Below are 12305 nucleotides of genomic sequence, written 5' to 3' on the forward strand. Positions count from 1 at the left end.
TGATATTTGATGGTCAAAATATTAATTTACAACTTAAAAACGGGTCAATGACTCGCTTAACAATCGGTAAGACTGCATTAACAGGAGCACACACTAAGGCTGTAGTTGTGAAATGGATTTGTATCCATTATTTAATACAATTTAAAATTTTATTCTTAATGAAATGCCACAGAAGAGACAAAAGAACCGTTAATGATGTTTTGATTACTATGATTCAAAGAGGTGGGTACCCTTTAAACATTTATTTTATTTTATATAAATGGATAACACAGATTTAAAAATTTTAATTGATTGATTTAGTATTTAATCAAATTTTCTTGATTATTATGAATTAAAATCATATCTCCAAAAATATGATAACAATATAACGGGTGATGATATGGAATATTATTATCCATATTATAAAAATGAAATTTTGAAATATCATAATAAAATAATTTCTGAAATTAAAGACAAAATTAAAAATAATGATATACAAAGGGAAAAACTAAATCACAACTTAAACAGTTGAAAGATTTCAAAAATAAAGTATTAACAGAAGAAGATATTGATGGATTATATAATTTATATAATCCTGAGCCGCAAAAGCCAAAGGAACAAAAACAAAAGGAACAAAACGCCCAGGTCCTCAGACCATAAATGATGCACAAGCTTTAATTTATGATTCATTAGTTAAACCATATTCAGCCCGACTTTTAAATGAAGATCAACTTTTGGAATTCATCCTTCAACATAAACTCGAAGCGGGAAAGTATATCAAACCTTTATATACAGCATATTTAAAACAAATGAATAGAATACATCCAGAATTAATGAAAATAATTAAACCGGATTGGTCAATTAAATTTATTATTGAATCATAATTATCAGTTATGATATCACGGTAAATTTTCATTAATTCAGAATTAATGTCTATTTTATATGGCGCATTGCGACTGTAATCGTAGATTCCTGGGTTCTCGATGTTTGATGAAAGAGGTGGGGGGTATGTTGGATAAGTGGGAATTTCAACAGGTTCTTTACCAGGTTCAGATAAAATGATTGGGTCTCCATTCTCATGGTTTTCTTCATTCTCCTCATTCTTCGGTAAGTCACGAGTTAATAAATTTGGTTGAGTTGCTGACCTTGTTAATTCAGGACTAACATTAACTTTAACATTTTGAATAATTCGTGATTTATCATCATTTACGTTATAACCAACCGTAATCTCTGCTTTTGCGTTAGTGTTCTTTTGACTAGTGAAACGTCTTCTCATTTATATTCGAATAAAAAAATATATTTAAACTTTTATTTTGCTGGAACTTTTGAATCTATTATTTCCTGTATTTGTTCATGAAGTTGATTTTTAGCATTTTCATCGAAATTAATAGACCGAATATATTCATTAATTGCATTCTTATAATCATCTGATTTCTCAAATTTTCTTTTATCTGATTCCTTAACTAAATCATAAGTTAAACCTCGTTGCTGATATAATGGTTTCTTAATTAAATCTTTGAATGCTTGAGATAAAGCACCTGATGCAATTCTTGCTACTATAATTGGTTGGAATTGCTGTTTAAGTTCATCTTTAACATTTGCGAAAACTGGATCGAATAAAGCAACTTTAAAGAATTTCTTAGCTGGAATTTCAGGTCTTAAATTTGCATATTGACCATCAAACTGGTTAGAATATCGTGGTAATCCATCCGGTCCCTCTTCAATAGCATTTAATTCTTCATTGAAGTAAGAATATGGATTATGACGGTATGAATTAATTGGACCATTTTCACCTTCTCCAATGTATTGTTTAACAGCTTTTCCATTTTCATCAAATTGCATAGGATAATGTTCATTATATGCTTTACGTTTAGGATAATCCGTCATTGTTAATTTATACCCATTTATGACTTTAATATTTCCTTGACCATCAGTAACGAAAACTTCATTTATTCCATCAGGTTTTCCATTTGGACCCGTAATGTCTGCTTCGTGTGCTTCCCAATTTGGTCCGTGACGTTTGGCATATGCTTGAGCTTCTGGTAATGTTAAAACGTTTCTCATTTGTTTAACATCCTTTTGAAGACCGGCAACAATGTGGACTAATTCTTTCATTCCGTCTGGAACTTTCATAGTTCTATTATATGCACCCTTTTTGTTTGTTCCTTGTTTTAATGGAACCTGTAGAAGATTTGCAATTTCTGTCATGTTTAATTATAAATAAAAAATAAAAATTAATTATAAAAAGTTATTCGAATTTAATGGAACCTTTATTTAAATCAACTATTATTTTTCCATGTTCTCCTAATTGTTGATATTGTGTGTAAAGTTCATTAATGCTCATTGGTAAATTCACTTGATAAAGCATAACGTTCAACTGTTGACGACTAAAACCACTGAAAATGAAAAGGGTGGACAGGTTTGATTTAATGTTTGTGCTTAATGCTTTAAAGTATTGAACAGCCATGAAGAATGAACACTGAATGTGTCGACATTGAGTTAATAATTGATTAAAATATGATTTCTCATTAGTTATTAGTTTTGATTTCACCGCATCATCTAGAAAAATGAGTGAATGCAAAAATTCTCTATCAAAATTTGAAATAGAAAGTGTTTCAAATAATTCATCCCGTTGTTTATCAATAATTTTATCCTCTAATCCTTGCTTCTTGATTGTATTATATAATTCTTTATACATTACAAAGTTTTTTAAATAATCTTCTGCTTCTTCTTGTGATAAATAAATAATTGGAATTTTGATTAAATGCTTTAAAGATTCAAATGTATCATCTGAAGGTGAACCTGAACGGTTGATATAAATTAACACATGTGAATAGGGTGAAGTGTTAGCAATAATGATAATTTGTTTTAATATCGTTAATGTTTTACCTTTATTTTGTTTACCAATTGCTGCAGTGATTGAATTTAAGTAACATTCAGAATATGGAATTTTCATTAATTTTTCCTTAGATAGAGCATTTCTATTATCACTCAATGCTTCATTAATCATATCATCTACGTATGTATTATATACTCCTGCTAATTCTTCATAAGGGGTGGATGAATTTAAATCCATTTAATCAAAAATAAATTTATAATTTTAAACATTTCTATTCATCAATATTTCATCATATGAACTTCTATACTGCGGTGGTGTACCTGTTGGATGATATTTCAAACCTTCATCCGGTGTCCATGTCCAATATGTAGTCCTAGTAAACCAAACCTGAGGAGGATTTGTCACTTTTGAACAGTAAGTGTCATTTTCACCCTGAATGATTGGATAAGCTTTCACTTGTACTGTAACTTGTGAGTTGAAAGTTTCTAATCCATCAAAGAATATACCCGCTCCATCACGTTGAACTGGAATAGTGCATAAGAATGAAGTTTGGTCTTTCCATGTTCTAGCTAATGGTGTGCCATCATCATCATTCAGTGGTCTAGTTAATGAGTCCTCGTATTCTTCTGTGCATTCATTCACTCCATCTAAATCAGAAGCTTGAAGCATACGTGTAAAGAATATGTCACCCACTGTGGTCATCGCTTGATCGGGGAAGTTTCTGGAATCTATAGTGACCTGAAGACCTCGAAGCATTGGATTTTCTAAAACCGTTCTTTGCATTGCATTCTTCGGAAATGTTAACACAACATCTGTAACATTATGAAGAGCGTATGAGAAATCTGAGCTAATACCTTCAGGAGTGATGCAACCTCCATTTAGTGAACGAACGTCAATATGTTGAGCTGGAATCATGAATGGATCTTCCTTACTAAATAAACGTGGTATTGCTTTAACTGATTCTTCAATTAAACCGTATCCTGGTGTAATGCATTTATCCTCTAAAACTTCCATCTTTGTGCATGAAATAATAACGTCTTCAACTGTTGCGTCAGCAGATGTAGTGGCTAAGCTTGTAATTAATTTGGCAGGAAGTCCGATTTGTTGGAATTTGCGATCATATTTATAAACATGATTCATAATCTTTTCATAATTTTCATCAGTTATCTTTTCATAAACGTAATTTTGTAAATCAGCAACTCTTAACGGGTCAACCTGACAAAATACTAAAGTATCCCTGAAAACATAATATTTAAGAATGATTTCACCAAATGATTTAGGATAATCATCGAACGCCTGAAATGCTAACAAATCATTTACCGGAATAATCATATCAAAAGTGACATCAACTTCTTCATTTGCTTTCTTGAAAACTTCTGAAGGGTCAATATATTTACCACATACTGAGTTATCATATTTTTGAACATTATTATATAACGAATGAACAAACTTTTTAACTTTCCTTTCTGATTTTGGTTTATATGTTGCAAATGCGAAAGATTCACGGGCGCAATCCATCTGAAGATAACCAGCATCACCTCTTTCGGTTTCTACTTCTAATTGCTTAAAGCTTTGATTTGATGATTTGTAACCAACGAATAAACGCATGCATTTAAAAGCGGCATCACATGTGAAAGCTTTATTTGAAACTAGAGTTGCTTTAACTTTGCGTTTAATATATGTGTCACCTAATTGGTTCACATCATGAGCCGGATTTGTAATTCTTAAATGAGTTTGTTTATCATCAAAATATGGAGCATCAGAGTCATAGCATGAACTTTCAAGTTCTCTATAATATCTTCTTCCATCATTCTTTGCGAATATTTCATTTATCTTTTCGAATGAATGAAATACATTTCCATTAATCGGTTTAGTGTTTGGCACTAAATAGTTAGTCGTCATTTATTATTAAATAAAAAATCAAAATTAAAAGATGAAAATGAATTTTTAATTTTAATGAAATAATCAACTATGGCTGCAGGATTCTTTAAGAAACTGTGGGATAAAGTAAAAAGAGGAGCGCATAAAGTTTGGGAAGGGATTAAGAAAGGAGCAAATTGGATATTTAAGAATAAAGAAGCAATTAGTGACGTTGCTGAACAAATAGCACCTAATGTTCCGGTAAGGGAAGTATTAAATAAAGGAGATAAGGTTTATCGTCGACTACAACCGATACTAAGATAAAAATAATATTTATTTATTTTTCCACTATCTACCCCCTATTTTATTAAGTATTCCTTCAGCAATTCCACCAACTGCGTTACCTGCTTGTGCTCCCATCGCCGGATTACCTGCTTTAGCACCTAATACTCCTCCTATGATAGTTCCTGCCGTTTTCGCTACTGGTGCCAAAAAGTTTGCAACGGGTTTAATAATCTTTTGATGAACCCAACTTGCAGCTTTCTTAATTCCTTCCCATAATTTTTTAAAGAATCCTGCCGCCATCTCTGATTTAATATTAATTAAAAAATATATTTCATCACTTATATTCTAATTTTTTATTTAATGATAAATGAAACCGATTTTAAAAATAAATGAAACAGAGGAGGAAGAAATAAATGAAAGTGAAAATGTTCAACAAAAAATAAACGTTGTTAAACCAATTACTGAAATAAAAATTTTTTCATCTGTTGATGAATTTAATGACTATTATGCTAATAATAAAAAATTATTTGAAGAATTGACAACATGTAAATTGAATAAAATGTTTAAAGTTGAGGACAGAGTCCAAGACCCGGAGGGTCATGGATTCAAAATTTCAAAAATAAAAGGTGTTGTTAGTTTAAAATCTATTCCTCAATCAAGAATCACCTCATTAATGAAAATTGATGATTTAACAAAAAGAATAGAAATTATTGAAGAGCGAATAAATCAAATTATTGATTTCATAAATCATGACTCGTTGAGCCCGGGTCCTTAAAGCTCAAGGCACAAAGTGCCCAGGACTTAAAGTCCATCACTGAGTTCAAGGTTATATTCATCAAATATTTCATTATTAAATGCAACTTCTGCTAGTTTATTTATTTTTTCAATACGATCATTTGAAAGTCTATCGTTTAATTTTTTCTGAAGTTTTTCATTTTCTAGTTCTGAAACTTTATTTGGATGATATTTAAACCCGTTAAATTCTTTTTCCTCAGTTTTGATCATTAATTTACAAAGAACTTTTGTGGTTGGAATTCGTTTAAACCATTTATCATTAATATTTGTTATAAATTCAATATCTGGAATTAATTCCCAAATTTTTGCATTTTCAATTAATTTATTATCAAATGCAAAAGCAATAGGTTTAATATTAAACTTACCTTTATAATATATACTTTCTACATAATCATCGAAATAAACATCTACTTGTTTAACATTTTCAAGAATTGGTGAAAGAACATCCATTAATTGATTGACGGTTACGAATCTTGATCCACTCATTTTCATACAAAATAAAAATAAATTTTCATAAATGTAAGACATGAATTTTTAAAGTTTATTTTTTTATTTTTTTTTATTTTTTTTATTTCATTATGTATGGGTTTAGTGAAAATTTCTTACGATTCTGAAAATTTTTAAATCTTGATTTATTCAAAAACGTAAGAATAAAAACCGTAAAAATCATACATTTTTTACTTCATATGTAAAAAAAAATGATACAAAATCGCTCAAAAATGTATGAATTCTTACGTTTACAAAAAAAGTCACAAAACCCTTCAACATATACTACTATTCGGTCATTTTTTTAAAAATTAATTTTTTGTTAGAGATAAGAGCTAAAACTCGGTAAACAACTTCTTTATGTCTAGAAAATTCTATCTTGCCTTTTATTTTTTTCTCGCTGTGAAACGTATTCGGTCATTTTTTTAAAAATTAATTTTTTGTTAGAGATAAGAGCTAAAACTCGGTAAACAACTTCTTTATGTCTAGAAAATTCTATCTTGCCTTTTATTTTTTTCTCGCTGTGAAACGTATTCGGTCATTTTTTTAAAAATTAATTTTTTGTTAGAGATAAGAGCTAAAACTCGGTAAACAACTTCTTTATGTCTAGAAAATTCTATCTTGCCTTTTATTTTTTTCTCGCTGTGAAACGTATTCGGTCATTTTTTAAAAAATTAATTTTTTGTTAGAGATAAGAGCTAAAACTCGGTAAACAACTTCTTTATGTCTAGAAAATTCTATCTTGCCTTTTATTTTTTTCTCGCGGTGAAACGTATTCGGTCATTTTTTTAAAAATTAATTTTTTGTTAGAGATAAGAGCTAAAACTCGGTAAACAACTTCTTTATGTCTAGAAAATTCTATCTTGCCTTTTATTTTTTTCTCGCTGTGAAACGTATTCGGTCATTTTTTAAAAAATTAATTTTTTGTTAGAGATAAGAGCTAAAACTCGGTAAACAACTTCTTTATGTCTAGAAAATTCTATCTTGCCTTTTATTTTTTTCTCGCTGTGAAACGTATTCGGTCATTTTTTAAAAAATTAATTTTTTGTTAGAGATAAGAGCTAAAACTTTGCAGACAACTCCCCCATGTCTAGCAAATTTAACATTCGTCTCCCATTTTTATATATTTGGTTTAGAATGTTCGAAAATGCGTAATATGGTTATTAATATTAATTGAAAAGAACCTTGAATTAATTCAATCTGATCTCACAAAATATTTTAAATTACAAACTTTGTAGTTTGAATAGATAATTAGTATCAAACTCAAATAACTAGTTTATTTTTGAATAAAAATTATTTGAATTATTTCAATTTTGTGAATTTTCCTTCAAAAATCAAGTTTAAATATCTTATTTGCCATATAATTATAAATACAATGAAACATATTCGAAATTGAAAAGAATGACTTTTTCTGTTCTTTCAATCATTCAATTTGAATTTTGCAATATTGGATTTCTCATTAAATAGCTATTAAAAACAACAAGCAAGTTAACTTACATTCAAATTTATTTGTGTTATATTCAATCTTCTCAAAACTTATAATTTTCGGCTATAGCATGATTATATGCTATATAATATAATAAACCTATAATAGTATCATTCTTTCAATTATTTGAAGAGAAAACCGAAAAAATCTATTTTCGGTCTATAACATTTTGTTTTCAAAATAAAAAAAAATTATAAACTTAAAAAAAGAAATTGTTTATATTTGGTAGACATTAATTCTGTCCGAGATAAAAAAATTTATTCAAAAAAAGTGATTGGATAATTGGTTTAGTTGAATGACCTATTAATTTTGAAAATAAAAAGAATCCTCGTCATATGCCAGTATTTCCAAATCGAAATGTTTAATCGGGCCAATAATATTTTTTCTGAAACGTTTTTTTTTTTGATGGAGACGAAATCGAAGGCAAACCCAAATTTTAGCTAAAAGTGACAGGGGAAAAAACGTTTAGTATTAAAAAAAAAGACCGATGAGAGCTTCGTTCGAAATATAGAGGGAACTGAGAATGCGCAACCATTCTCAGGGAATATTGGATGCTATTCCCGTTCCCTCTGTATGGAAAATTGAGGTTTTCAAAGGGAGTTAAAATAATATCAAATTTATACTAATTTACTTCAAAATACAAAAGTATTTGACAGCTAAAATTAGTTACTTTAGCAAGCCTATCAATACCCTTTTACGATTATTGCTACTTTTTCGAAATAAAAGTAAAAACAAATTTATACTAATTTACTTCAAAATACAAAAGTATTTGACAGCTAAAATTAGTTACTTTAGCAAGCCTATCAATACCCTTTTACGATTATTGCTACTTTTTCGAAATAAAAGTAAAAACAAATTTATACTAATTTACTTCAAAATACAAAAGTATTTGACAGCTAAAATTAGTTACTTTAGCAAGCCTATCAATACCCTTTTACGATTATTGCTACTTTTTCGAAATAAAAGTAAAAACAAATTTATACTAATTTACTTCAAAATACAAAAGTATTTGACAGCTAAAATTAGTTACTTTAGCAAGCCTATCAATACCCTTTTACGATTATTGCTACTTTTTCGAAATAAAATAAATTTATTATCAAAAACCTTTTTTTTCTTAGTAAAAATAAACGAAATTTTTTACCTTATGAACTTTTGATGGAAATATGCAAATTTAAAATAATAAAGAAAGCCGCGAGCGAAGCGATCGGCTTAGTTCGAAGATTTTGATTCAAATCTTTGCTGATCTGTAATTCGCGGAAGCCGCGAGCGAATCGAGCGGCTTAGGTCTAAGATTTTGATTCAAATCTTTGCTTATATTCCTTAAATTCTTTATGAAACTCGCAACAGTTCCATAAAAAATTTTAAATTCTAAACTGTCGAAATTACGGATCGGTAATCACACCCTTCACGGGTGTGTCACTTTTAACAGGCGTGTCACTTTTAGCTAAAATTACCCCTACTCGTCCTCCATTTCAGAATATTCAGAAACCCTTAAGGGTGCCCTATAACGATAATGTAAACATCACAAAATTAACCTTATTAGAACTCGAATGAATGGATTATCCGGATTCTAGTTCTCAATATAATAACCTTAAAAGTGCTTTTCTGAGGGTGGTCTATCGTCTATAGGGCACCCTTAAAAAAAATTTTTTTTTATTCGGATGGGAGGAGGAGTTTCTAAACACGTATTTGATCCGAATAAAGAAGTTCTAAAGATCAATGGACGTAATTTGACCGATATCCCATTCGCCATTCCCGAAGATCATCCTCTGAAACAGCTTGATTTGGCTCAAAATCACATCCAAAGAATTCCATTAAAACTTCTCAATCTAGAGTTACTTGACCTATCACAGAATGATTTGCGACAAGTTCTTGCTGATAATCCAGATGTCATTTTAGAATATCCAAAGCTAAAAACGCTAAATCTAACGGAATGTAACATAAATGAATATCCTAAAATGATTAACTCACTCAAGACTATTAGAGTTCTCAACCTTGATCGAAACTATTTAACGCAAATCGAATTAGATTTACCGGGATTGAAATCACTGAACTTAATGATCAACTACCTAACCGAAATGCCTCCACTCCCACCGAAACTACTCAAATTAAATGTTGGTTTCAACAATTTAAAGACATTGGCCTTTTCTCATGAAACTATCACGGAATTACGTCTTTCTGGAAATAATATCAACTACGTTTCGCCAGATATATCATTTCCAAATGCAAAACTCGTTGATTTATCACATAACCACATTTGTGAATTTCCTCCGATTGATAAACTTTTTCCGAAGGTCGAATTACTTCAACTTACAGCTAATTTTCTTGTTGAATCACCATGCTCACTACCAGATACGTTAATTAAGTACGATATCTCTTATAATATGATTCCTCACATTAAAGAGCCATTAACACATCTTGTGAACTTAACTCACCTCGATATCAGCAATAACCTGATTGATGAGTGTCCAGATATCCCTCCAAATGTCAAATCTTTGACCACAGACCACAATCATTTCAAATCTGTCCAAAAAATGACAAATCAGAATGTACGACTCATGATATTACTAGAGAATCAATTACAAGAGCTTCCAGACCTTTCTGCATCGAAAGTTGCCACATTATGTCTAAATAGAAATGAAATTTCGGATATATCGCATGCAGAACGAATTCCAGACACTATACAACAAATAGAGCTCATATCCAACAAACTTACCACATTAAATCTTGAATTTCTTGCAAAAGAAAATATAAAAACATTAACTCTCACAAATAATGGAATTACTACTCTCCCTAAAGAGATTGTCAACACCAAACTCAAAGCCCTTCTTCTTGGCGAGAATCCTCTATCATCACTTCCGAAATTACCTCCAACTTTAAATTGCATCTCCTGCAACTCCTGTAAGTTCACAGAATTCCCGGACGTGGTCTATACACTCACGAAACTCACGCACGTCGACTTCTCCTGCAATCAGATCACTTGTGTCGCAACAATTCCGTCAGTTTTTGTAAATCTCAACTGTAATCAGATCGATTCCTTCCCGTTGATCTACAAGAACACTCAGACATTGTTGCTGGCTCACAACAAGCTCAGATCGTTCAAAATTGCAGGAAAAGCTCTTGTAAATTGCGATGTTTCCCATAACATGATCAAAGAGATCTTTTTGAACCCATCAAACGAGATCCACGTGATCAAACTTGCATTTAACCCATTGAAATACGAAATTGACTTGAATTGGTTCCCTAATATCGATTCTTTAGATATCTGTGCTACAAAATGCCGAGTATTGAACATGAAGGACCACAAGAGGCTCCAGGAAGTCGCCCAGGATTACGATGACACCGATTTCATCCAGAAACGTAATGCGACCATAAAACTATTCAATTGTCACAAAACCGTCGGTTACTATGAATTTATCGGTGTCCGACCAACTATGGAAGATTCTTTGATTATGCGGCAAATTAATAAAGAAACTAGATTAATTGCCGTTTTAGATGGCCATGCCGGAAATAAGACCGCATGTGTCGGCGCATTTTACATTCCAGAATTATTTACAAAGATCGGAGCAAATGCGTTATTAAACGACATTCCTGCAATTATCCATGAACTGAATCTCAAGATCGGAAAGATGGGATTGAAAGACGGTGCCACTCTTGCGTTGGCCATTGTCAAACCAGATGAAATAGGCATTGCACACCTTGGAGACGCGAGATGTGTTGTTATAAGGAAAGATGGAAGTGTCTTGGAATTGACGGTCGACCACAAAGCGACAGATAGAATGGAATACGATTTGCTCAAGGAAAAGAGATGTTTCTTGCAGTTCGGAAGAGTGAATGGAACATTGGCTGTATCTAGAACAATAGGAGATTTGGATCTTGAAGGTGTGTTGAGGATACCTGGAATGACTGTCCACAAAATAAACAAGGAAAATGATATAAGATTGTTGGTTGCTTGCGATGGAATTTTCGACGTTTTGTCGTCGGCTGAAACAGGAAAAATAATTGCGGCCGAACCTGACTGCGCAAGAGCTGCGGCAAAGTTGGTTTCTATCGCGTATTCAAGAGGTTCTGCTGATAATATGTCTGCAATTGTTGTCAACTTGGAACAACAAACTGGTTTCTTGTCTAAATTCTTCTAAGTTTGTTTTTTTATATATTATATAAAAATAAAGATATCTTTTTCTCGTAATGTAATAACAACAAATTAAAAAGAATGTTTTTATAATAAAAATATCAATAAAATGATGATGGAATTACTCCGCTTCAAATTGCATTTATTGTAAATTTCAGAATTTTGATTTTTCAAAAAGCAATATGCCAAAATGAATATATTTGTTGATTCCCTGCTCATCATTTTGCAAAATAATGATGTTATTTCTCATAGAATATTAGTAACCATACTTGTTAAAAAAATAAATTGCAGATGCTATAAAGAAACATTAGAGGTTTTTGATTTTCGTATAAACTATGGTGTATTATTAGTAAGTCATGGAAGAATGCACATGAATGTTGTTTGGTATCAAGAAATTTGGCACGATTTACTGAGTAAGTCCAGTTAAAATCATAACAAAAGAT

The 12305-nt window shown here is 30.8% G+C and overlaps 4 protein-coding genes across 4 annotated transcripts, besides 8 other annotated features; 1 reads left to right on the forward strand and 3 right to left on the reverse strand.

Annotated features, from left to right (window-relative positions):
• The first annotated feature begins 815 nt into the window (after positions 1–815).
• Positions 816–2929: a mobile genetic element.
• Positions 1427–2187, reverse strand: TVAGG3_0260390 (uncharacterized protein; the record flags this gene model as incomplete). The annotated part of the gene is made up of 1 exon (XM_051228326.1): positions 1427–2187. A coding segment is annotated over one exon (761 nt), but the record flags the coding sequence as incomplete, so codon positions are not given.
• A 150-nt stretch (positions 2930–3079) lies between the features above and the next one.
• On the reverse strand, positions 3080–4720 carry TVAGG3_0260400 (uncharacterized protein; the record flags this gene model as incomplete). The annotated part of the gene is made up of 1 exon (XM_051228327.1): positions 3080–4720. One exon carries the CDS (start codon positions 4718–4720, stop codon positions 3080–3082), a length of 1641 nt encoding a protein of 546 aa, XP_051098057.1.
• Positions 4721–5764: 1044 nt separating this feature from the next.
• On the reverse strand, positions 5765–6208 carry TVAGG3_0260410 (protein of unknown function, DUF4108 family; the record flags this gene model as incomplete). The annotated part of the gene is made up of 1 exon (XM_051228328.1): positions 5765–6208. One exon carries the CDS (start codon positions 6206–6208, stop codon positions 5765–5767), a length of 444 nt encoding a protein of 147 aa, XP_051098058.1.
• Positions 6209–7055: 847 nt separating this feature from the next.
• Positions 7056–7896: a mobile genetic element.
• Positions 7056–7896: a terminal%2Cinverted (terminal inverted repeat of Banshee-A1 transposon ID:TVAGG3_0260420).
• Positions 7897–8152: 256 nt separating this feature from the next.
• Positions 8153–8182: a terminal%2Cinverted (terminal inverted repeat of MuDR-3_TvMULE3 transposon ID:TVAGG3_0260430).
• Positions 8153–9192: a mobile genetic element.
• Positions 9163–9192: a terminal%2Cinverted (terminal inverted repeat of MuDR-3_TvMULE3 transposon ID:TVAGG3_0260430).
• Positions 9193–9226: 34 nt separating this feature from the next.
• Positions 9227–9366: a mobile genetic element.
• Positions 9332–9366: a terminal%2Cinverted (terminal inverted repeat of Kolobok-5_TV transposon ID:TVAGG3_0260450).
• A 25-nt stretch (positions 9367–9391) lies between these two features.
• Positions 9392–11986, forward strand: TVAGG3_0260460 (uncharacterized protein; the record flags this gene model as incomplete). Its single annotated transcript, XM_001298867.2, has 1 exon — positions 9392–11869. One exon carries the CDS (start codon positions 9392–9394, stop codon positions 11867–11869), a length of 2478 nt encoding a protein of 825 aa, XP_001298868.1.
• Positions 11987–12305: the final 319 nt, after the last annotated feature.

The sequence above is a fragment of the Trichomonas vaginalis genome, chromosome V (assembly GCF_026262505.1).
Source record: "Trichomonas vaginalis G3 chromosome V, whole genome shotgun sequence".
NCBI lineage: Eukaryota > Parabasalia > Trichomonadida > Trichomonadidae > Trichomonas > Trichomonas vaginalis.